The 26,250-nt window shown below is 37.5% G+C and overlaps 3 protein-coding genes across 7 annotated transcripts in view; 2 read left to right on the forward strand and 1 right to left on the reverse strand.

Annotated features, from left to right (window-relative positions):
- The first annotated feature begins 695 nt into the window (after positions 1-695).
- On the forward strand, positions 696-13,487 carry LOC141906812 (uncharacterized). 3 transcript variants are annotated; one of them, XR_012619422.1, is made up of 9 exons: positions 696-962; positions 1,480-1,773; positions 2,611-2,919; positions 4,043-4,336; positions 4,603-4,911; positions 5,265-5,531; positions 11,235-11,358; positions 11,448-11,675; positions 12,814-13,487. XR_012619422.1 is itself a non-coding variant. In XM_074796203.1 (9 exons), exons 1-9 carry the CDS (start codon positions 875-877, stop codon positions 6,216-6,218), a joined length of 1,818 nt encoding a protein of 605 aa, XP_074652304.1. In that variant the 5' UTR covers positions 700-874; the 3' UTR covers positions 6,219-7,650. The 3 variants fall into 3 exon arrangements, 2 of the variants coding, with proteins under 2 accessions (XP_074652304.1, XP_074652303.1); XM_074796203.1 differs by lacking the exons at positions 11,235-11,358; positions 11,448-11,675; positions 12,814-13,487 and adding exons at positions 5,744-5,842; positions 5,923-5,973; positions 6,112-7,650 and having other exon boundaries at positions 700-962; XM_074796202.1 differs by lacking the exons at positions 11,235-11,358; positions 11,448-11,675; positions 12,814-13,487 and adding exons at positions 5,711-5,842; positions 5,923-5,973; positions 6,112-7,649 and having other exon boundaries at positions 704-962.
- Positions 9,127-26,250, reverse strand: part of LOC141906814 (uncharacterized) — a 42,327-nt gene continuing 25,203 nt past the window's right edge. The window contains exons 6-7 of one of the 3 annotated variants that reach the window (XM_074796206.1): positions 12,465-12,660; positions 9,127-9,339 (exon numbers count right to left, since the gene is read on the reverse strand). In XM_074796206.1, coding sequence (XP_074652307.1) covers positions 9,324-9,339; positions 12,465-12,660 — 212 coding nt within the window. In that variant the 3' untranslated portion in view covers positions 9,127-9,323. Of the gene's footprint in view, positions 9,340-12,191; positions 12,661-24,131; positions 26,058-26,250 lie in introns of those variants that run through there. The other 2 variants (XM_074796205.1, XM_074796207.1) reach the window with 2 other exon arrangements.
- Positions 17,076-25,603, forward strand: LOC141906813 (uncharacterized). Its single transcript, XM_074796204.1, has 5 exons — positions 17,076-17,245; positions 17,326-17,664; positions 21,105-21,130; positions 21,430-21,683; positions 23,569-25,603. The coding sequence occupies exons 1-5, from the start codon at positions 17,152-17,154 to the stop codon at positions 24,170-24,172; spliced, it is 1,317 nt and encodes a 438-aa protein (XP_074652305.1). The 5' UTR covers positions 17,076-17,151; the 3' UTR covers positions 24,173-25,603.

Consider the following 26,250-nt stretch of genomic DNA (forward strand, 5'->3'; position numbering starts at 1 on the left):
ATTTGTAGGATTTTCCTTTACAAGACATCTAAATGATGATCCATTGTGAAGTTTGGAATCTGCCTTGAATTTTAGCTGTGCGTAAACAAGTGCGTTCTGTTTGATATATCTGTGAAGTCGTATATCTCCAAAAACTGGTCCCCACGATTCAGAACCGCGTCTCTTCTGTTGAAAAATCAGCGTAGTCGTCGATTTTCCAACCCCTGTTCTGCATAGGTATTGTGTATCGACCCCCTCGAATCTTATGTCCGGCCGTCCAATGGGACCCCGATAATTATCGATATAATAAGGTAATTCTGAAACATATTGTAATAGTTTGTGTGTGTGTGTGTGTGTGTGTGTGTGTGTGTGTGTGTGTGTCTGTCTGTCTGTCTGTGTCTGTGTGTGTGTCTGTGTGTGTCTGTGGCTGTGTGTGTGTGTCTGTGTGTGTGTGTGCGCGTGTGCGCGTGTGCGCGTGTGCGCGTGTGCCTTTGCCAGCGTGATATCCAGACAGAGTATCACAGGGATTATCGATAACAACCTCATTATTACCATGTCCCCCATTAGACATAACAGATTTAGGAAATCGCAGGTAATAATAACAGAAGACACCAGTCGTATGAATTCGAATCTCGTTATATAAGCATAGGCCTCACCATATGATAGTCATCGGGTAAATGTTTATCTTCAAACGTTTTAATGCAATCAATTAGTTCAAATTTCTCGATTGAACCGGACAGACAGGCAAGTTAAAAATTTATCTAATAACAAACAACTAAACATTAAGATAGATAGATATACAACTCGTCATCGCGCATGTCAGAAGCTAGTCAGTCGCGCTGGCTGTCACGGCCTGGTCGTGTAGTGTACTAAAACGATAGAATGCAAGGATAGAATGGCCTTCAACCATTTCGTATATACCTGGACAGTCTTACTGCTGGTGATTCACGACACACGAGCGTCTCAAAAAAGTATTATTTCAGGTAGGTCACTACTGTCATATCTATTGAAAGAATACATCGTTCTCCCAATTTCGCAGTGATTCGAACGCTGCATGTTTCTCCATCGCAGTGATTCAAACCTGATGACATCATGAGGCTCTGCCACGTTCCTCCCTCGGCCGGGTTTCGAACTTGATGACATCGTGAGACTCTGCCACGTTCCTCCCTCGGCCGGGATTCGAACTTGATGACATCGCGAGACTCTGCCACGTTCTTCCCTCGCACGGATTCGAACCTGATGCCAATGTGAGATTCAGCCACGTTCCTCCTACCTGATGACGTCGTAAGACTCTGCCACGTGCCCCTCAAAAGGTTTTGAACCGGTTGCTCTGTGCATATCTTCGATGGATTTACTTGACAATGAAGGGAATAAATATCGAGTCATTCAATAGGCTCCACAAGTAATACAGACTGTACACAGGTCTTACAAGTAGGGCCTATAAATATGTCTAATACTGATCGCTTATAGATGAATTCTTAACTTACTTTTATATTTCAGCACCTTATGGAGTTGTACTGGAAAGCATGAATGTATTACTGGGTACACATTTATTATTGTCGCAGGAAGGTAAAACTGTTAATATTACTTGTAAACAAAGCAACGCTGCAGCGACTGGTGTACACTTCCAGCTTCACGAGAAAAATGCAGCAGGAGGACCCTGGACTCGAATACCTCTTACCTCATCTAAACCAGTGTGGACAATTTTACCCGATGCTGGAAAACAATATAGATGTGTGGCCAATAATTCAGCCGGAGCGAAAAGAAGTAAATTCTACAAATCGGATGTTATCAGTGAGTACCTTTGGTGGAAATACATTTCCCATGTAGGATGAAGCTAGTCGTCCTTGCGATGTTGGCCATATCATACATGGTGCTTTAATATCACTTAAAATCTCCAGCTAATGTAATGGTACTTAAAAGTTGTCTACCCATGTTGTATCACTAACAATCTTCGCCAATGTTGTGGGATTAAAGCTTCTACCTGTGTCGTGACTACTGAATCTCTTATATCGTGATCCGACTGGTCACCAATGTTGTACTACCTTATGCTACTAGTTCTTCGGTCTGCTTCTTCCTCGAGTTAGTTATTAAACACTTCTATCTGCTATGATCACGTTTTGCTTTCCATATTTTACCTCCTACTCGTTTCTTTCTCTGTTCCACTTTTCCTTCCCTTGAGCCAAAACCTTAGACGTATATACCTACCTAGTTCCCGCATTCCTCGAATACCTAAGCAATGACCACGTCATCTTCTAACCTGACCCTGGTTTGCTTAGTCCCAGTACTTCTATTCTACTCCCTCGACTAGTGCTAACCATCTCATATAATTCCTTATATTTCAAAATTAGGAAATAATGCTCTTCTCCCTTTCATACAAGCAGTTACCTTTCAGCGTGCGCACAAGCACACATTACACACACGCTGTGTACTCATACATTGGCTCTACAGTGCAATCAAACGCATTAAGGAGCACTATGTCAGACAGAGAATATCATCAGGAATCCAGTGTAGCGGTTTATTTTGTTTACCTCCACCAGAAAAAATATTTTTGGGCCATTTCTATTTCTTACTTATTTAAGGTAAAAAGAAGATTTTTGGGCCAATTATTTCTTATTTATTTATTTTAAGGTATTAAGATAAATGAGTGTAAGCAGCTTGTTCAATCATTGGATTGTACTTGCAAAGCCGTTAGTAAGATCGGTGAAGCAAACTTGAACGTTGCATTTTATCCTAACGGATTCGAAGATAAACGTCTTGATTTCTATTTGAGTCGGGCCCCAACGGAGCAAAAAGTGATAAAGAATGGAGTTATCAACAGAATTTCGTGGGATCTATCGACAATGAGGTTTGCCACTGCGATTCAATGTCGTTTGTCGACGTACAATGGTAAAAAACCAGCAAATAGAATAGAACATCAACGTAAAGTGGACGTAACGTGTAAGTTTTGAACATTTCTATCAATGAACTAAACAGCAGTAAACCCGAAAAACACAACTGAACAGCTTTTAACAAATCAGCTTTTGTGGAATATTGTGCCGGTCTTTCGAGGTCCCCATTGTTGCGAGAATTTTCGCTCATTTTTGAAATATGAGTTTTGATTGAATATCAATTAGCTCTGCAGTCCCTTGGTGAATTTAATCATATAATCAGCAAAAAGGAAATGAAATGCAGATATGTGCCGAGTTCCTTGAACGCACCAATTTAGAGCAGTGACGATGAGAAACCAAGGACCGTATATTCTGGCCATTTCTAAATGTTTCAAGACTGCTAATCGGTAGTCAGTGCGGAATGTTTGGTTTTCTAAGAATAATTAGGGGTCGTAGGTTGTCATGATTTACATGAATTTCATGGATTCGAACCCAACACCCGAACGGCCAGTTGACAGCAAACAACAGCCTAAGCAGTATTGTACTGGGGAACGTTCTTCGCGAAATCTAAACGGCCAATTTTCTCATCCAAGCAACTAAGCATAACTCCTTGCTTCTGATGCCAACAGCTATTAATAAGCACACGGATCACACTACTACCGATCTTACTCCTGTACGTACCGACGATAATTTGTTATTTATGATAGTAATTTAATGGTGTAGAGATTCGCGATGTCATCAATTCGAATCTGTCCTCATGAGGGAGGAACATGGTTGTATCTACGAGTTGAGATGATTGCTCTTGGTAGAGTCGCGCGATGCCCACCAGATTCAAATCCCTAGCGTAGCACATTGTCTCTCTGCTTGAAAGGCGTAGCAGCGGTTAGCGATGGCCCAGGCCCCATTTGAACCTGATGGCAATGTGAGACTTTGCCACATTTCTCCGTCGGCAGGGATTCGGACCTGGCGACGATGTTAGACTCCCCCACATTCCTCCCTCAAAAGGTTTTGAACCTATTGCTCTGAGCATATCTTCGTTGGATTCATTTGACAATGAAGCGAATAAATATCGAGTCATCCAATAGGCTCCACAAGTAATACAGACTGTACACAGGTCTTACAAGTAGGGCCTAATGAATATGTCTAATACTGATCGCTTATAGATGAATTCTTAACTTACTTTTATTATTCAGCACCTTATGGAGTTGTACTGGAAAGCATGAATGTATTACCGGGTACACATTTATTATTGTCGCAGGAAGGTAAAACTGTTAATATTACTTGTAAACAGCGCAACGCTGCAGCGACTGGTGTACAATTCCAGCTTCACGAGAAAAATGCAGCAGGAGGACCCTGGACTCGAATACCTCTTACCTCATCTAACCCAGTGTGGACAATTTTACCCGATGCTGGCAAACAATATAGATGTGTGGCCAATAATTCAGCCGGAGCGAAAAGAAGTAAATTCTACAAATCGGATGTTATCAGTGAGTGCCTTTGGTGGAAATACATTTCCCATGTAGGATGAAGCTAGTCGTCCTTGCCATGTTGGTATTCTGGCCATAACCCTAACTGGACAAAAGCACAGATCCGCACCTCTTATAAATGGTGCTGTAATATCACTTAAAATCTCCACCTAATGTAATGGTACTTAAAAGTTCTCCGCCAATGCTGCTTCCACCTGTCGGCGGCGTGTGTGTATTTATAATTGAAATAAAAGTATACTATTATATAATGATATTATATTATACAGGTTTAAAGATAAATGAGTGTAAGCAGCTTGTTCAATCATTGGATTGTACTTGTAAAGCCGTTAGTAAGATCGGTGATGCAAACTTGAACGTGGCATTTTATCCTAACGGATTCGAAGATAAACGTCTTGATTTCTATTTGAGTCGGGCCCCAACGGAGCAAAAAGTGATAAAGAATGGAGTTATCAACAGAATTTCGTGGGATCTATCGACAATGAGGTTTGCCACTGCGATTCAATGTCGTTTGTCGACGTACAATGGTAAAAAACCAGCAAATAGAATAGAACATCAACGTAAAGTGGACGTAACGTGTAAGTTTTGAACATTTCTATCAATGAACTAAACAGCAGTAAACCCGAAAACAACAACTGGAGCAACTTTTAACAAATTTTTCAAGGTTCTGTTTTCTTGGAATTTCTTTTAGTTCCATATTACTACGCTTTTATGTTTCAGCTTGCGCATTAATTCTCCGATTTACTCTTAAATTAACTCGAAACATTGCACTATAATGCCGAATATCAGACTTGGGCCGATGTATATATTTAGCGTTTGATTATGCTGGTGTAATGAACAGTGATGAAGACTCAGAGGTCGTTAGTTGTAGAATCTATCATGACACAAGTTCATGCTTGTTATTTCATCCACGTTTGTTTCGTTTGTTCAGATTTTAGGCCCGATTTCAAGAAAAGCGGTGAAAATGAAACGAATGCAGCGTATATCGTAACCATATATAGTTATCCGATGACGAAAGAAGTTACATGTGACCCTCCAGCTGTCGTTCAAAATCTATCGAACTCACAGTGGAATATAACGATACCAATTGTAGACAGTACCACAACTGACTATAGCGGGCAGTGTTTGGCAGATGGTAAAAATGAAAACGTCATCGATGTCGCTGGTTATCATCGAAATGCTCCCACTGGTGAAGCGGGTAAGATCCAAACAAATCATGAACCGGATTTTACTTTATTTCTCTGAACAATCGGATGATTTTTTGTATGATTTAATGAATTAGATTCGCTCGCGATGCATGTTTGTTACAAATACGAGAAGTTGCAAAACATCTATTTATGCTAGCCTAATAATCGATACAAATACTGATTTATTTAGACTTGAGAATTTTATTTGCTGATGTTTGGATAGGAGGAAATGGAGAAACTGTGGGAATTGCGTCATCTATTTTGGGATTCACGTTATTTCTCGTTTTGACGATCTCGTTTGTACTTTGGTACTGTGGCAATTGTAAGTTATACTTGAAACTATCATCGAATTAGAAAAGAACTATTACAGAAATAAAAGACTTTTTTATTGCTTATTTTCAGTGCGTTTCGTCAAAAACCCTAAGAAAAAAGAACAGCCTAATGGTGGAAATGGTAAGTTCTACAAAACGAATTGGGCATGTAACTGGAATAATTGAAAAACTGGATTAAACCAATCATGATTAATCCCTAGTTCGGGATTTCACTGGCAAGTAAGATCGGATGATCGAATATACTTACTGCTTTGTTTAGTGTATGTGACTATAGCCATGGTTGACCGTGACCGACCCAATGGTACTACGAGAAAGTTATTGCCTGATGTTGATGATCTAAGTCGCCGCGAACCCTCAGCAACCTGACAGCGAAGAAACCGATGCAAACTAATTTTCGTTTGACTCTACCTGATTATGAAAATTAAAATAGTGACGGATTATGTCTAACTCTAAAAGCGATGACAAAGATCTTTTTTTTCGAATTGTCTCTTACAAAAAAATGATGTAATTATTACGAGTCATTATTGTTTGAGTTACGATAAGTGAATGTTAGGCATTATTGTTGAATTCCGTAGAAAATAAAAAGCCATCACCTGCATAACTTTTGAATTTATCTGAAGCGTTTGAACCCCTTAATTTCTAATGGCATCTGGTAATTCAATATTGAACGAAATCATCCATCACATTTCCGTTGATGCTATCAATACTGAACTGTTGGTCCATGGCTCCAGCCTCAAACCATTAGCTTTAAATGTCATCATTTAAACCACGGTCCAAAATTTGTATATTACTCAAAACGGTTAGAATAAGACATATAGATCATATCACACCTTAACAACCATGACATCGAGGGAATAATTTATTTGTTTGTTTATTCATTCATGTATTTATCTATTCTTTTACTCTTTAAAAATAGGCTTAATTGTAAACTGATTACTCACCTCATCATCTCACCATACATCTCCCTTATCGAAAATTACCACCAAAATAAAAATTAATTTTCAATCAGTACATCCTATGAGTTTCATGCTCCTTATATGTAACTTACCGATGTATCTTTAGGTAATGTTTCAGGAATAGATAAATTTCATCGTTGTTGCAAATCATTTGTAGAACGAATCGATTTCTGTGCTCCAAAGTAAAATGTACTTGGTTGATCCTACTGGACGCGTGGTCCTTCGGTATTTCTTCTGCTTCACTTGTCGAACATATACGTTACCCCCAAAATTATCATCCCCTCAATCCATACCGTGCCTGTTGTGTGTCAGCGAGCGTGAATAATGTGAGAGAGTGTCTGGATGACCAAGTAACAGGCAATTTGCTGCATTCATATTGTTCGTGTACATACACGTGTAACTGTGTCGAAGATGAGCTGCACTTCATCTTAACGTGTAGTAAATTCAACAAGGAAGAAATTTAATTTGGTAAATGTTGGTGTAAATAATGTAAATATAATTTTTAATGATATGGGTTGTCAAGCGGAATTGGTAAATTCCGGGAACATATCCAATTGTGATTGAATTTTATATCTTATTTTTGTGCTTGAGGTTTTTTGTGTTCCGTACCTGTCTCGTGAATTTTTCTTGTAAATATCTTTGTAATTCTGGTATTGTATATATGTATATATTGTTTTCCTTTTCTTCTGTTTCGCTGTCCATTGACGATCATGTCATTTGATTATGATGAATAAACCAAATAACCAACTAAATTCTGAATGTACATCCACTGTATAGTTTTTGAATCGTAAATCTTTGTAAATAAAGATCTGAGTTATAAGTGCTTATAAGTGAGTTATTGAGCTTTTACATTTCGAGCCTCGGGACGTTCGGTCCTCTAGTTTTCATAATTGGAATGATAGTGAATTTGATACAGAGGAGAGAATTGATGAATTATCTATAATTGTAACAGGTTAAAGTTCTCCGAGTTAAAATCCCCCCAAATTTGATTTCACGGCTAGATATGATAAAATACATGTACTTCAATATTCTTATCTTGAAAAACAGAAAATACTTCAAATTTCAGAAATTTCAAATTTTCTGTGCTGTATTTCACAATATACACCTTGGATAATCTGTGACTTTTAACAAGCGACATGCATACAAAATATCATCGTAGTTTTGAAAATTTCTATGAAGAAATCTAGATTTGAAGTGATAGTAGAATATCCATGTACCCTGAATATTATTGTAAAAAGTTTTATTTAGGTTTTATACCTGAGTTTGATAGAAAACCGAACGTGGGGAAATTTTACTAGGGGGATTTTTAGCTGGGGAACTTTTACCGAGTGGGATTTTTACCGGGGGATATTTACCTACATTCATTCTACATAGGCTACAAGACAGAAACTGCTACCAACTCGAAGATTTGTGTTCAACATACGTCTAATGTCTATTTCAACTTGACTTGAGAGCATAACAAGTGGCCTAGCTCAGTTAGTTTTGGTGTTACATACCTGATAAAAGTCTTAAAAGTCGAAACCAGTTCACATTGCGTCTAGGGGATACATTGTCCTTTTTGAATGCAATAATCAATGAATACTTCGGTTTGAATAGCATCAGTTCTGAGGATTAAACCATTCACAGGGGCCTATATCGTGTTCACACTAACTAGATTTCATCATGGAGGAAGGGACGTTAAACGTGGCGTGAGGATCCAGAGGATCCAGCCGTCTAAGAGTCCATGATTTCATTAGGGATTTGCGATGTTGAGAAGTGACGCTACGGCGCAGGTTTGCCGGACTTATATACAATAACTCTACAACTTGCTACAGGATTTTCACGCGATTCGAATTTTCGCTCAGGTACCTAGAAAAAACCTTTATTCCACCATAAGATCGTCCTGTCGACATAATTTCAGTTGTAATATACAACTTCTCCTTTGTTTTTAATGTATTGAATTTGTCATTTTTTAGGCCATTCCTCAATTACTCACCAGGCCCTGATTGCTGCATAGAGTACTGCAGACCATCCTCACTTGAACCTGAACTTGAACCCAGAACCTGATTTCCGTCAATGCGCGTGCTGCTGATTAAACTAATCTGGCCCGATAGAACTAAATGCTGCAGCCTGGATTGCACATCTTCATAAGGAGAAGACAACTTATCGAAATTGTCAAGGAAACTGAACTCATAAATTGGCGAGTAGATATTTTGGCAACCATCTCCGCCTGCATCACACTAAACCTTTTGAGCCAGTCAGTCCAAAGATTTCCGTTTGAGTTAGTAATTCGAATTTATTGATTTTCTATTGATATTGTTTTAAGATATATCTGCGATAATTGATAATTATCATATTTTCTCATGATCATTTATGATTATCATCATTATTACTGATCACATTAAATGTCATCAATCACGGAACACAACTTATTGGTAGTAATCATTCTATGTTGAAATATATCTCGCTTCTTAATTTACATCAGCATTTTTGAATAGTGATGAACACGCTCGTATTGCTGTGAAAATCTGTTTCTTCATTTTTTGTATAGTCTAAAAATGAAAGATATGAGTTCCAGTCGAATAATCAGACAGTCAATATACTTGGACTTGCATAAGGGCAGTTTGAATCTTTAAATCATGTATTATCTAAATTACCAATATCTTGTCATAAAAGATAACGATCATGAGTACATTTGGAATTTTACAAAATCGTATAATAGATAATATTCTTCAACCTATATCTATGTTTTTGACATTTGAACGAACGGAAATACCTTTGTTCAGTGCATGAAAAAAAGACGTATGTCTGGTTGAGCAAACCACAATATCAATCGAAGATAACATCCTGACATCCGGAATAAAATAATAGCTATTTGTTTTTATTGATATGGAGGGTTTTTGCTTAATCATATTATTTACTATATTGAAGACTGAAAATAATCTCAAACCATTTATAACATATGTATGGGTTCCTAGTGTCCATGCAATTGGCCACATACAACCATACCACCACGTTTCTAGAATTATTTGCGACGTTTATCATCTTTATCCTGTCAAACCTTTGGATTTTTATGGTTCAAGGGCTTTAAGTTTTCGGATGAATTGGGACCTGTGTTAGTATTTATCACCATTGTTTGAATTTGAGCAACGCAGTCAAATCGAAGCAATTGTCAAAGCAATTTACTTTTGAATTAGTCGTTTTCTGTGATATTCAATTGTCACTATTAAGTGCACGTGTCCTTGTGGAGAGAATACCTTCGGGTATCGTTATGAGCTAGAAATTGCGCGATTTGTTTCGACAAAACGTCAAATTCCATGACATCATTAAAAAAAATAAGCATGTGAGAAAGTACTTCAATATTATCTAATATCATCATTCATTTTATGCTAAAATGAAATTATACCGGCCAATTATGAGAAACGGGTTACTTTTGTAAACTGCAATAATTTTTGTAATCAAGTTAATTTCCATAACTGCCGGGTCAACTTTTGAGCTCAGCAAAAATGAGAAACAAGGTATCAATGTTTTGTCTACTGGTAGCATGTCCAAGGAAACGTGATACTTGCACATCATGATATTCATCCAAAGCATCGATAGTTATAAATACAAAAGTTGCAAATATATTTTCTGAAAAAATGTTTGGAATATTCGAATGTCCTTTTTGTTAGAATACCATGTTGTACCGTTATCAGCTTATGAAAGTCCGCGCATTTTGATTCTGGATCTTCTCAAATTGCATGATTCAATTTATATACATGTAGTACCAATACCAATTCATGTTACGTGTCCATTAGTTTAAGGACCTAATGATTCACCACTCCAATGACGTATACGAAATATACTAAAGCTGATATCAATCAGACGGTGGTTGTTCGGTGTTAGGAGCGGTTCGCGTCGCTGTTAATTCAATCTATAAACATAACGTATTTGTTGTGCTACAGAAGTCGATACTTGAAAAAAAAACATCTCTATGATCATGACTTGCTAGTGGGTGCGCTTTTACGGCGACGATTCCTCACCCGAGTCCAGCATGACATATAGCGCCAGTGTCCGCCGAACTGCCGCGATGATAAAACATAGGCTATCAACACGAAAAGAGTTAAAGAATTTTTCTAAGGCATTAGAGAGGTGGCTAGCCACCCTATTCAACCCAATGTTCTAGGAATGAATTTCAATTTATTACAATTTTTTAGTGAGTAATAACGACTTGGTTTGAAGACGCGTTCGAAAAGTAGATTATTATTGCATTGATAAATCTATTCGTTTAGAAGGAATAAATGTTGAATGATGTATGAGGTTTGATTTGTTGCACAAATATGTTTTGCTCGCATGCCATCGAAATGATTATCCGGGTTGCTCCCCTGTCCCAGGGGTGTCACTCAGGCATCAAACCTTAACTATGAATATTGTTTGTTAAAGTCAGAATTACTGTTTTCTTTTTCAGATCAGCTATTCCTCACTTCCCATTATCAGCACCTGATTGCTGCCAATACCACGGGGCTGACTGAACCAACGCTGCTTGAGAACATAAGAACTAATCCGTTGCTCCACACGGATATGAATCGGTGGTGAGTAGATTTGTTTTTAACAGAAAATGTCATGTATCAAAATTAAATCATAAGTTTTAATGGTGAGCGTCGCAATTCTATTTTTCTAGATGAGCCTTTCTACCTCCTCGTGACTACAGCAACGACAGCTCATTGGGCTTTAACCCTTCCCAACATCTCCACTCAAGACCTAATTGCTGCCTAAACCAGCCTGGCCCAAACATACAATCCTCATGACGTAATTGCTGTTGGGATGTGAGAACTGTAGCCTGGATGTTACATCTCCCGAAGAAAAGTTAACTGATCGAAAAAATCCGTGCAGCTTCGCTCATGAATTGGTGAGTAGACATTTTAACTGTTTGTTGTATCGGAAGTTAGGTCGGGTCGTTACAGCAAACTCAGATACAGTTAGATCCTTACACTCCTCTCGAATTAACTTGTGACCAATTTGTGTTTGAGTTTAGGTGATGATTCAAGTTTTTCGAATGAAGCTGATATTCTATTGTTGAAATTATTATGAAGTTAGGTCGGGTTAAAGCTTATCAAACAGACTTTCGTCACAAAGATGCAGCGGAATTTCTCTAAACTCGAATCGTTTTGTAACCAGTGATGTATAGTGGGAGTTACGGTGATCATTCTAATCACTCCCGTATTCAAGAAGTATTTTTTGTTTCAATGGTTTTAAAGATCTAATATTTGTAAACAAGTAGATAACGATGATGAGACTCGAAAGCATTTGCCATAAGTGGAGTGTCAAAATGTTGGGCAATTTGTCAGATAAAGAAACCTTTGATCTATTCGATAAACTTAATGACGAAATATTATCAGTAAAACCGACTTTTTATCAACCGGTTCATTTGTCCAGGACATTCATACAGTATTTTTAGAATAGTCGAACTAGGGCTTGTGACTGTGGTCACATATCTTAAGTTTAAAAATTTGTTTAGAAAAATCAGTCTCCCTTGTCTCGCGAAAGTGCGCTGATAAGATATATCGGTTTTTGTAATTACACAATATTATTTCTGATCGATTCGAATTGTATTGCAAAATTTAGACAGTCCCGCGTGCACACTGTCCCGGTTGAATACATATCGTCCCGCTCAACACAGTCCTGGTTGAATACATACCGCCCCGGTTGAATACACGCCGTCCCGGTTGAATACACGCCGTCCCGGTTGAATACACGCCGTCCCGGTTGAATACACGCCGTCCCGGTTGAATACACACCGTCCCGGTTGAATACACGCCGTCCCGGTTGAATACACGCCGTCCCGGTTGAATTCACGCCGTCCCGGTTGAATGCACTCCGTCCCGGTTGATACGCTGAAATTCACACAGAGCAAAGCGTCATTCTTCAAGCATGAGTCATAAATTTTGCACCATACATATTGACATGTCCCAGTAATAAGACAGCAATTCTAAGTAAATTCTAAGTAATTTCTAGTAGACACTGTATAATTTTATTCTTTATTTCAGATAAACGAAGGGAAGAGGTGGAGATGCTTGATCAGAACGAGGTGGTCAGCTCACCGAACGCAAAGAACAACTGAAATGGAGCACTCCGTAATTTACCCCATCAAACAAACATTAAAAGAAGTGTAATTTGATTAGTTAACACCTTCAATATACAATGAATCTTCATTCTTATCTAATCTTATGTTTGTGGATTGTTTCTTTTGGGCCAATGTTGGTCAGCAAAAGAATGATCAACAAATCCAATTCTGAGACAAGTATTTGGCGTTTTCTTAGGGGAACGTTCTACTAATACCGTTGTTCCCCAAGTAGTGATTCCAACCATCATGATTGCATAATCTGGAGATGTGCACGGTTTTGTAAATACGAGCCCGTGAGAAATTCAAGTATTACTTAAATCCAAGACAAATCCTAAAAAATTCTCTTCCCAAGATGGAAATTATTTCAGGAAATTTGATTTGATATTTGGCCGAGATATTACGCCCAATGATAGCATTCTCAATGGCATTTCACGAATTTGATAATGAAATTGTAATGATGTAATGACATCACTAATTGTTCTAAGAAAATGTTGGCGTCAAGTAAGAAGCATTGTGACATTAATAAAGATTGTGCAATGTAGTACTTTGTCGATCATATATTGTAGACCGCAGTTTGTACTTGATGTACAATAAACTAAATTACTATCAATGTTGTCTATATCAATTTCTTGTGGATATCATGAATTGATAATACGAGCTGGGCCAATCAGATTCGAACGTTGTCATCTTCAAAGTATGGATTATAAAGCAGGCTTGAATGGGGTTCGAACCTAATTTTGCGTATCGATGATGATGAGCAAATTAGAGGAACATTTCCCGAACCTGATAAGGATTTAGACAGACCGCTATCATAGCTACAGCGGCCGGTATAATAGTAGCCACTATATTCAAAACGTTTAACCGTTTATGAATTAATGCATGTGTCAGTCTGCAGCGTGGGCTGTGCGAACCCAATCGTCGTAATTCGAATCTGGATCTCGGCCAAACTTAAACTCAAGTAGATGACTAAGATCACCAGACCTCAGGTAGACTTGATATGAATTGTCAAGTAGATATCACACTTGAAGAGAGATTCGGACTGATACCTACTACAATTCATTTTTGAACCTTAATTACCACCAAAAAAACTAATGGGTGACTATTTCGCATGCCTGAAAAGAGCTTCACCTATTCGAATTTATCTACGTACAAGAAACGACATTTTTCAAACTCGGCATCAGCAGAGAAGTCATTTAATAGCACCAAAACAGCAGATGAGGAGCGTCCTTACAATTTCCAAGCTTTACAACTCAATACATGTAATATTTTAGTTATCAATGAAGATGGCACCATCATTTCATTGTACCCCACTGATTTTCTGTTTTTGACAATTCTTTAAGAATGGTTCTCGCAGAATTGACAAAATGATATCCTAATAAACAAACGTGACACAAAATAAATTGAACTTAATTCAAAATCTCAATAACTCTATTCGGAATTTATGAACGATTTCAGCCGTGTCATCATATACTGAAAAGAAGATGTCCTTTCTTACAGAAGCCCACAACAGAATCACGCAGGAACCAACACAAACGAGGTTTATTTCATTTCATAATCGGTTTATTTTATATAAATTGCACATAAATACGACTTGAGTGTCATAACCCATCTGATAATAACTTGAACGATATGATTGTAATACGCAGCTTGATTGAAAGGTCAAAAGTGAACGAGGTGGCATATAAAAAACCCAGTCAAAATCTTTCCTTAACATGGAATGGCTCCAGTAAAAGATAATTGCACATAAATACGTCATGACTCATCTGATAATGACTGAGGTTTGCCGTAGTTGGCTGAAAGGTCAAGTACAAAAAAAAACATTCAATAGATAGTCAGTCGTTTACATTATGGAATCGCTGGTAGACCGGAGCGCCATCTTGTGCCCGCGCACAGAGTTACTCAGTTACTTAGTAGGTTTCCTGAGAAAACTCTACGACAAGTGTATTCAGCGAAGGCGACATCTATGGCGTCGTTTAGAACCACAATCACAATCCCCCAATCCGGGGCCGTACATTTTATAACATCATTACAACAAGAAGCCATTACGTGAAAAATTCATATCCGACCTTTTCAACAATTGTGACAATTCTAGTCGCCATAACGACCGTAGAACATAACTGTTTTATAAGCTCTATTGCGCTTTTATTTATCTAAAATTCGCAAGGAGACAATTACGAATAATTTTCAAAATATGAACGAATAATTTTAAAGTTGCGTAGTAGGCAGTTTCTTAGGAGGTGATGACTTACATTCACTTAAATTCAAATTTCAACTGGAGAATAGGAAAACTAATCATCAAAATATTTCGTAAAGCACAGAATATCAGTCAAATTTGTATCATTTCAAGTATCACCTAAACTCAAACACAATCACAGGTTACAGATTAATTCGAGGTAAGAGGAGTGTAAGAAAACAACTGTATCTGAGATTGTTGTAACGAGGGGGCCATATGTTTAATAGATAGCGGGTCTGAATTGGTTTAGTCGGCACGAATTGGCAGTAATCAGATCCTGGGTACAAAGAGCTTACTTGAAAAATATAATTCTATTCGAGTTTCGACCAGTTTAAATGTATGTGGAATGAGCCTTTTAAACATAATTTCAGGATTTCAGGAATTGAGCTCCCGGACAGCCGAGTGTAACCCGATGGTTGTTTGGTCGCCCTTTTGTCGAACTTTGCGTTAAATGTATCGAGGTAATGGTAAATGGAACGATGTTATATGCCATAATTTGAAACCAGGAAGAAAGACACTCTAAATATTTGGATGGATATATGAAAGCTGTGGGTACTGGAGTGTGTAATGGGTAGTGTAGTGTGATCTGTGTGCATTTTGGTGACCAGCACACAGATCTCATTGTTCATTGGGGTTTAGTTCAGGACTCGCGAGATTTTCAACAACACGGAAGTAACGTGTAATAAAGATGACTTGAATTGCATGACTACCTACCACCCCTCATTATTGTTGGAAAACTAAACGTTCCGCACTGACTAAAAATTAGTAATAACATTTTAGAAGTGGTCAGAATTTTAACTTTTCTCATTTTTATTTTACAATTGCGATTGGTATAATTTTTTTTTTAAACGGCCGTTAAGGCTTCATGTTTCGTCTGCAATTCACTGCAAATAGTTACGCAACTACGCACATTTCAGTGTTTTTGGCAGCTGTACACTCAATCGGCACCGTTCGTGACTAGCTTCACTGCGGAATTATCATTAATTAACATCGCCATATCACATCATCAACTTATATTGTGCCTTAAAACCCTAACAGCCGAAATAATTGAAATACACACACGATTTCTATCATTGAAAATTGAGAGAATGGCAGTGTTTGTGTTCTGCTGCTTCGCGTAAATCCCGCGGGGCGGCACCACCGCGCGGTGGCGCCACCGCGCGGAGTGGGCCGATACGTCCAGCTATTTTTCGAAGGATTGTCAATAGAAATAACGGGTACGATATGAACATCTTGCAAGTTCACAAAAAATATTCTGTAGCGGCAATACAGTCGTCCTCTGACCTACGATAGACTTTTGAAGTTAAATCAATGTTTTTACACTCTGACGATCTATTAATCGTTGTTGCTCGGTCGGATGATTGAACACAGTTAATATTATCCAGCGCACAACAGTCGCTACATTACCGATATTCATCCAGTATTCCTGTTCCGTCGATATGGACTGCGCGGCTACGTATAATCCTGGACTCGAGTCGATGGTATGATGAGGGACCTGCGATACAGCCTTTTTTTCTTGCACATCCGCGTTCACGCCTCACCGAGAGCTCCGGTCAAATTGAACAATGCCTATTTTCACATTCATATGAATTATTTACCAATATTAAGATAAAATCCCCTTAATTACAAATTAAAATAATTCTAAAATCGAGAATTTATTTATTGAAACAATCTAAAATATATGAACACGACGTTTCGATCTCACCCTAGAGATCATCGTCAGGTGAAAGAAATAAATTCTCGATTTTAGAATTCTTTTAATTTGTAAATAGTGGGTTTTTATCTTATAATCTGTTCACCACGTTTGAGTGTACAGGTTATCGTACTATTTGCCAATATATTTTTATATAGTTAATCGTATTTACCAATCATTATCCAAATCTTCCCTATCAATTTCACCTGAGAGATGCGGAACATAATGTTTTGTATCTGTCATACGAGCATTACTACTCTGCAGGTATGGCAGGGGACACTGATCCGTGCTAATCTGTAAAGTTTTCTCTGGGAGTTTGAAATCAAAATCTGAGGATGTTGAGTAACTGGTCTGTACTGGTCTGCATCGTGTTACTGCAGCTGGGAAACGTACACAATGCAGAATTGTCTGGAGTGAAGGGAAAGAGAAGTAAGTTATCCATATATATATAAAATCCTTCAAAAAAGTTTCAAATAACATGTAATCATTCGACAAACCATTCGTTTCAGGTGATCTACCATTCATTGGCCCGTACCCTGCTCCCGATGGTAAGCCGGACAGGAGAAACCAAGGACAGAGGGTAGATTATTTCTGTAGAATTAGGGCTGGAAAGTCAGATACTACTTTGATATTTGAACAGAAGAGACGAGATTCTGAATCATGGGGACCAGTTCTTGGGCATATGCGATTTCACAGAGGTGTCACAGATGACGCATTCGTTTACGCTAAGTTAGAATTCAATGCAGATTCCAAACTTCACAATGGAACGAATTTTAGATGTCTTGTAAAGGAAAATCCTACAAATCCTGAACCTGCTCAGTTTGATCGACTTGAAGTTCTTAATATCGGTAAGTAACAGTTGAAATGCGTCATTAGCAGTAGCCAACAACAAATGGTTCTTTGGGGTTCTTCAAAGAAGCTGTGAGTTTTGCGTGGTGGTGGTGGTGGCTTGTGAAGATTGCTACAGTAATCAGGGGCGGATCCAGAGGCCTAATTTGGATGTCTTGTCCCAAAATGGCACGTTAATGTTCAAAGAGGCTATGTTAAGCGTATTCCCGCACTGAAATGCACAAAATGAACCAAAAAAATTTCATGGAATTTTACAAGTCTCATAAGTCCCCTTGGATTCACTACTGGGAATAGCTTTGTCGACACAAGTCAGGATGGACTTATTGAATAAAGATAACATTAAAAAGAGACAATTGATAAGATCATTTTTTTATTGAATAAACTCATATGTGTTACGGATATAAGTGTTATGTAAGTTACGGATAAGAAAGCAGTGAAAGAAATAAGAAATGCGGTCAAATCAATAAGCGAAAAACAAGAAATTAAAACCTGGGCGGCCGGGTCTGATCCATGACAGTTTTACTATTTTTCTTGACAATCTTACATCGACTTAACAGTTGGAATTTTACACTTAATACATCGTTTACATATAGGAAGAAGCAATTTTCGTCTCTTAAATATCTGGAGAAGGAATTTTCAATGCACTTTCGAAGATTTTATTCATCAATCAAATTTATATATTCATAAAAGCTCGGATTATTCACCAATAATATCGGGAGATAGAATTGCTTCTTGGGATGTTATAGTATATACAGCATAGAAAAACATGGTATTCTTTTTCGATTTGGTTCGAGTTACAGCTACACAATAACGGTTTCCGCGTTGGATCTGTGGCCTGGTCCAATTTCTATCATTAGTTTGTGCCCCCCACGGCTGAATTTACTCGGACCCTTTACTTAACTAGTGACATTAATATTAATATCAAGAACCAACCAAATCGACAAAATTTTCAGTTTTAATTTTTGTGCTACGTTGTAAACCATTGATAATAGTTTTTTGGCCTTGTAGTTATATCAAATTTATATCACCCTTGCATATAATGCAACTAATAGGCGCTTTGCTTGGTTAATTATGTATTTGTGCTATCGCTTTTGTTTCTTTTTTTGATAAAAAGATGAATGGTAAAAAAGATATCGAGGTATCTCTCGTAAATTCTGATAGATAAATGGAATAAACGGCAAAAATAGCTACTTAGTCATTTTTAGATTGTGTATTCAAATGAGTCATTTAACAAAAAGCCCATTATACATCTATCATTATCCATACCTAGCACATTTAGCATATTTGCATTGTCTAACAATAGAAATGGAGAAGTTAGAGTAATGTATATATTCTTCCTCAAACTTCCTCATTCTCCCAATCGATAACAGTTTATCGCCGCTTGATTCTCCGTAAATAGTTGCGACTGTTATGACTTGGTTAAAACAGTTTTTGACACTGACGAAATTCAACAAAACAGGGTGAGGTCTTATGTCTGCCGGCTTGAATACCGAGCCCCAAAATAGTCCGTGAATACGTTATAAAAAAAAACCTCGAGAATCTACCTATGATAAAGATGATTATTAAATAATAATAAACGTCTTGTAAAGCGCTAAATCCAGCTTCACATAAAATCATCATCAAAGAGGAAATATTTAAGTTGACGGCTCAACTCGAGAACAGGTAAAAGTAGATTTGCGGGCTCATCATTTCATCGAGAAAAGAATTACTACGCGCTGATCGATAGAAGGTGAAGTAAATTTCAGAAGACGACAATCGGAAGTCGGCAATCAGAAACCTGAAAACAGATGCTGCAATTGTGAGGGTGATATAGATGCTGCGATTGTGTGGGTGATATAGATGATGTGATTGTGAGGGTGATATAGATGCTGCGATTGTGAGGGTGATATAGATGCTGCGATTGTGTGGGTGATATAGATGATGTGATTGTGAGGGTGATATAGATGCTGCGATTGTGAGGGTGACATAGATGATGTGATTGTGAGGGTGAAATAGATGCTGTGATTTTGATTACAATTTAGTTTCTGATTGCCGATTGCCGATTTTCGATGTGAGAACTGGTCGACTATCAGGTTTCTGTCCGGACCACTCACTTCACTTAAGAGAATCCTCCACGATGGAACTATTTTCACCTATTCTGAAGTTGAACCGAAAAATGGAATAAACACCATCAGGAAAAATAAATTGTCACCTTTCTAACGATTCATAAGGTTAAATTGTGTGCCAAAAGAGGGATGGATGACAATTAATCGCGCTAGAGGTTTTAGTTAAGGAAATGTTAAAATCTAATCAACAATGCGGGACCTGTGGGACCGCCTCAAAATTGCGCCAGGTAACTGGAAACTTCCCTATACAATAAAGTACAGGGAGTGATTAATGTATATTTTCTTATTTCACTAACTAGACGGGCTGCCGTGTTTTGTACTCGCTGGTGAAATTTTATTCAGTACTTTGGCAGTCCAGCGAGAAGAAATGTAGACTATTAAGAGCACGCACATGTTGATTGGCTAACATGTTCTATTTCTATCAACTAGTCGAGACTAGAATTGTGTCGAGGAAAATCGAGCAACTCTTTCGTTCAGCAGACGCATAACTCACTTCAAAATAAGTGTGCTCGACTGCGATTTGCTCGATTCCGCGACGAAAAATCGTTTGTGTGAACCTAGCATGCAAAACTAAAGGCGGGTAGTGCCGAGTGCCTGCACAAATTCTTGTGATATGAACATATATATATTGACAGAATTTACCAATGTTGCGAATGTGAAAATTTGCAGACCTCACACAGCGTCTTTATATGTAGTTGGAATTCAAAATGATTCCTAAATATTTTCACCGATGAGGAAAAGGAAATATTAGTATCGATAATTCTAATATTAGGGAGCTGGGACTGGAGCATCAGTTTAAAGCACCATTACATTTGGGAATTGTATTACGAATTATCTACGAGCCAAGTATTTACAATATCAGATGCCTTTGAACAAGCAGAAACCATTTGAAAGGCAATGTACACAAATAGTTAGATAAGATGATGATAGGTTTGACACAATTTTGAAGAAAAAAAAAAATTGTTGGAGTCCAAAGTTTGCTTGGTGAGTAAGGGTCTCAGAATATAAAGTTTAAACTGTGATTGAACAATACCACATTCGAGAGAAAAATTTACGACTTTAGAGGCCAGAGTTTAGAGGCTAGAGTAAAAGCGAGACATTTGCTGGGAGACATTTCTGTAAAAGCCTAGATGGAAATGGGTCGAGCAGTTCGTTTTTCAAAAAGCGACAGGTTCTATTTTTGGTTAATACCTATTTTGCTTATTGGTTTTGCTACTTTTTATACTTTGAAAAAAATACGGTTACTTCAAACTATAAAATGTTCAATCTTACACACGTCTGCAAACTAATCAAACACGCTGAAAGTTAATTCTGCAAGTTGTATTTTGTTTCAGATCATTCAACTTTGAATCCCTCATTGGTGAGTATCTGGGAATAAGCCTGAGTCAAATTGAACCCGCACAACTGTTGAACTGGATTCAAAGTCAAATTAAATCCACTTTGTGGAACTGGATCCAAGTCAAATTAAACCCACACAACTGTGGAACTGGGTCCGGATTCAAATTAAACCTACACAATTGTGGAATATGGTCCAGAACTAAGTTAAACCCGCTCAACTGGGTTCGGTATCGAATAAGGATGGGCTTAATCAAATTGAATTCATGATAATCAATTGATCATTTAAAATCGTATTCTCAGATTTTTGTTTATGTTCAATAGAGTGACTACATCAATCAGACTACATTGGGTCCCAGTAACCGGGTCGCACCTGACCAGATCACTGCTCGGACTACAAGTGACCAGATCACAACTGATCGGACTACGACTGACCAGACTACTGCTGATCAGACTGCAACTGACCAGATTCCAACTGATCGGTCTACATCCGACTGGACCAATGTGATACTGTACATCACCAGCGGAGTAACTGGATGTATTTTAATCATCATCATGGCTGAAATCATCATGCGCAGGTATGAATGCAGGTTATTCAGAAAATTCTGCACGATTCCCCAGTGTAAGGATCTATTACTTTTCACCGTCGAAAACGTGTCCATTGAGTCCCTGTTACCATCGTCATGTAAATTTCCAATATCGTCTAAAGCGTCTTCGAAAACTTAAAAAGTATGCAAAAGGTCGATTTTGCTGAAAAACACTGGCCTCCAGTCGGCCATCTAGATTTCGATCGGGCCAGTCTTGGGTAGATTCATATCATAAATCATACAGCAAAATCGACCTTTTGCACACTTTATAAGTTTTCGAAGACGCTTTGATCAGGAAACAAGATGGTTTGTCATAAAATCAAAATTTGAAATGGGTTTGGGAAGAAATATCTAGCATCAAATGTTTATTTGTCAACAGGTTTTAATTTGTATTGTTGAAATTTGATAACTGTTAGCATTCATTGGACACATCTCCTCATAGCGAATTTTGTTCTTACCACCATCAATTAAATATTGAAATGTATTGAATACGTTCACTAGGCTAACGTTCACTGGGGGTGTTGAATTGTCGAGTAACATATTAGTTTCCATTCATATTGATATGAATTTCGTAACTGCATTTAATTGGACGGTTTGTAGCTTTAGCGTTAATCTTTCTACTTACGAGTCGTTTCGGGAACTAACTCGATATAGATGACGACGACTATGACATTTCAGTTGAAGACGACTTTATTCTGCACTTTGCATGTGTCTGAATTTCATGCAGACTCCAAGGCTGACTTTGCGAGAATGCCCGTATCTAACGATTCTTCTGAATCTTAGTTTGAAGTTAAACATAATATTGGTTACAAACAGAACAAACAGAGGGACATGTGACAGACTGGCAGGTGACAGGTGTCAAACTGGTCATTGTTTCATACAATGAGGACGGATTAATGAATTACTAAACAAACAAATGAGCAGATACTAATAGTTAAGATGAAATACTAATACTTAAGATACAATAATATCAAAGTAGAAATGGCTTTGTTATATTCTCCCTTACTACATTTGGAAAGTAAAAGAAATATAATAAGTGGAATATGGAGACTGCTTGCTAAATATATGAAAGAGACTAGATATGACATTTAATTGATAAGAAAATTGAAGGAATTAAAATTAAGCAAATAATGTAATTGTTTTGTTATATAGCTATTCGCATATTTTATGATTGCGGTGACTTTTAAAGCGATTGATCTTTGTATATGTTGACCAGGGGGATGTTATTGTGCTGTTTTCCTTAGGCTAGGTCTGGTGGCCAGTATGGCCAACTGGACACGATACTACAAGCACGAACTCTGGTATAGAATTGGTATATAATAATAATATTTTGCAGTTTGGCTACGTATAGTATAGTACAGTCATTGTTATTGAACTACGTTACAGAAAAATTAGTCAACTATATAAAGCAGTTACAACTGTGTATAATACATTATACATGAACATCTCAGAGTACATAAAATCTTGGAGTAATCATTTGACAAATCAAATGATTACTTCCAAGATAAAAATCCTCAACAGTTATACATGATAGAGCAGGAGACAGTGTCGTTACTATAGTCGACTGGAAAGATTCCAGACTAAGGATGAGAGCTAGCTATTTATCCAGAGCACCCATCCAGAACTATTATTGTTCTAATTTGCAATCGTATAAAAATCATGGCCTAAATTATTTCAAGAACTACCCTGCATTACGGACGATATCAAGATCTAGGTTTCATACTTATAAAATAGTTAATTTACGCATTTGGACATGTTGAATTATATATAGCATGACATATTTGTATCATCCGAAATATGATCTCATTTCACTTTTTCGATCGAAGCTCCTTGAAATTGCTTGTTATTCTATCCGAGAATGAATTTCCCATTTCAGATGCAATCGACCGTCCGGTGAAGGTCATGTGGATACTTCAACACCACAGCAACAAGTTGATGACACAGCAAACGATATGTTAAGTATCTACGAAGAGCTTGATGACGACAGTGATTCCGATAATGTTTCAAATCCAGTTAGAAATATAGAAACTGGATTACTACATAACATGCCAATTCACAAGGACATCGAAGCCGGGGCAGATACAACTGCATATATGGATATGGAAGCCGGGAAGGGCAAAGATACAACTCCTTACATGGATATGGAAGCCGGGAAGGGCAAAGATACAACTCCGTACATGGATATGGGAGCCGGGATAGAAGAGGACACATACATGAGCACTGAAGGCGCGATACGCGATGATACAACCCCTGTCCCTAGCGCTGAGGGAGACAAAGATGCAGATCAATACATGAATCCTGAAGCTTTGGAGACGACGTATCTTCAGTTGACGGAAGATACCGATGAACCTGTGGAAGATGATGTTGAACTTTATTCTTATGCTACTGTTGAATACAAAGCTCCTTACATGAATATGGAAGCCGCGAAGGGCATAGATACAACTCCTTACATTGATATGGAAGCCGAGAAGAAAGAATAACTGTAAGAGTAAAACAAACAGACTTCCTAGGTCTAACGATACATGAAAATCTCAATTGGAAACCACACATTGAAAAAATACACAAAAAATATCTCTCCGATCACTGGAATAATCAACAAAACGAAGAACATACTTGACTATCAACAACTTCTTACACTCTACTATACTCGTCATATATCCGCACTTAACCTACGTTTGACTAGCATGGAATCACTCACAACACAACAACAAATGCCAACTCGTTCAGACGAAAATTGTCAGAATCATAATCAAATTATACTGCCCACTCTGATCCTCTATTCAAAAAGTTAAACATACTCAAAATAAACGACATCCTCATATAAAAACCACCCTATTCATCCATCAAATTCTACTATCATTACCACATTATATTAAAAAACATGTTCGCCATTGAAAAAAACCACTATCGAAACATACAAAAACATTCTCAACATGATCACACACATTGTCTACCTGTAAATCATTATTACGTTATGCTTTTCTTTGAAATAAATTGAAATTGAAAGATGCAACTATATACATGATACGGAATCCGGGAATTGCAAAGATAATACATGACGGAAGCCGACAAGGCGGTGAGTTCAAAGAAAGATGATATTGAACTTGATCTTGCGATCTTCTGGAAATTTGATTTGCTATAACAATATATAATCAACGTGTTTTAAACAAGAAACATAATTACAATAACAAGAAAATTAATTTTACTAAATTATTTAGCCAGTATGGTAGATATGTTTAGATATACACTGTACGGTCGAATTCAAGATGACCCCCAGATGACTCCCTGACACGTTTTATATCAAGGAAATGAGATATCTAGAGGATTCAGAGGATCAGCATTGAGGAAACCCAAAGAAACCAAACAACTGAGAAGTGATTACGAAATCAGCGAAAATTGAGCGATTTTCACTTTTTTGAGACCCTGAGAATTTTTTTAAATTTCTGACCCCCCAAAGAATAAAATGACTGCCCTGGATGGTTTTCTTGTTGTCCTATGATATTATGAAAGAAAATAGCTATTTACTATTTTATTTGTATAAGATTCTGGCTTCTAAAGTGCAATACAAAGACTTTTTTGGTTGCGTGACCTCAACTTGACTTCAGGTTTTGGGAGGTCCTACCTTGCACCCGTAGGTCCAAACTTTTTATAACTAACATTTTCTGGTAGAGATACCTATTAAAGGCCAAAATTAATTCCCCACATTGAATGGATAATGAAGAAATATATTCCCAGCGGAAGAGATTTATACATCTAACAATAAATATCAACAATAATGGTAGAAATAGGAACAAGAAATAAGTTTATGATACTAGCGGGTTGTAACATAGTAATTACCAATGTACATGAATACATAACAATTTTCTTCACGTTTTTTCTTTCATATAAAGATTTTTTGTTGTCCTTCTAAAACCTGTAATGGGTTTGAGTGTAATTAAAATGAATGAATAAATAAATGAATAAGCTAACTTATCTTATCTTATCTTAGCTATAATTCATAGTGCGCGTAATATACTATTGAATATACTTCTATATAATTGATACCTTGTTTCTCCGCTCTGCTGAGCTTAAATGTTGACCCGGCCGGCCGCCTATCTACCCTATACATTACTTTTTTTTGCGCGTTTTCCTTGATGATGAAAAATAAAACATTGCCATGTCCCGAATCAGCCATCGTACATTCACCTCGTCACGTGGGTTTGCGGGCTTCACTGCATCACAATTAATTATACAAAAGAAATACAAAGAGTCCACCGAATGCACCACCAGCAACATTAACTCCATTACCAGATCCTCCGTTAGTATTAACTCCAATAGCATTAACTGCATTTGTATTGGTATCATAGGTATTGACATTGTTTTTCCCTTCGAAAAAAATGCAAAATAAACAAAATGACATAAAAAATAAGGATAGAAATATTAAGCTGAAACAACCAACAAACTTTCAACATCAGTATCTCATTATTAAGTCTACATTACGAGTTGGCAAACACGGACTGGCTTTTACTCAGGTTTGCTATTAGTAACTTTAAATTTCGGATGCATGTCACCACATCCA

Source organism: Tubulanus polymorphus, chromosome 6 (assembly GCF_964204645.1).
Source record: "Tubulanus polymorphus chromosome 6, tnTubPoly1.2, whole genome shotgun sequence".
In the NCBI taxonomy this organism is placed as follows: Eukaryota; Metazoa; Nemertea; class Palaeonemertea; order Tubulaniformes; family Tubulanidae; genus Tubulanus; species Tubulanus polymorphus.

Excerpts from the sequence above, each read along its gene's own strand:
- LOC141906812 (XM_074796202.1), top strand. The coding sequence starts at position 875 with ATGGCCTTCAACCATTTCGTATATACCTGGACAGTCTTACTGCTGGTG. Across the intron at positions 1,774-2,610 it reads CTACAAATCGGATGTTATCA|GTATTAAGATAAATGAGTGT; the intron begins GTGAGTACCTTT and ends ATTTATTTTAAG. Across the intron at positions 2,920-4,042 it reads ACGTAAAGTGGACGTAACGT|CACCTTATGGAGTTGTACTG; the intron begins GTAAGTTTTGAA and ends TTTATTATTCAG.
- LOC141906813 (XM_074796204.1), top strand. The coding sequence starts at position 17,152 with ATGTTGAGTAACTGGTCTGTACTGGTCTGCATCGTGTTACTGCAGCTG. Across the intron at positions 21,131-21,429 it reads CAACTTTGAATCCCTCATTG|AGTGACTACATCAATCAGAC; the intron begins GTGAGTATCTGG and ends TATGTTCAATAG. Across the intron at positions 21,684-23,568 it reads GCTGAAATCATCATGCGCAG|ATGCAATCGACCGTCCGGTG; the intron begins GTATGAATGCAG and ends TTCCCATTTCAG.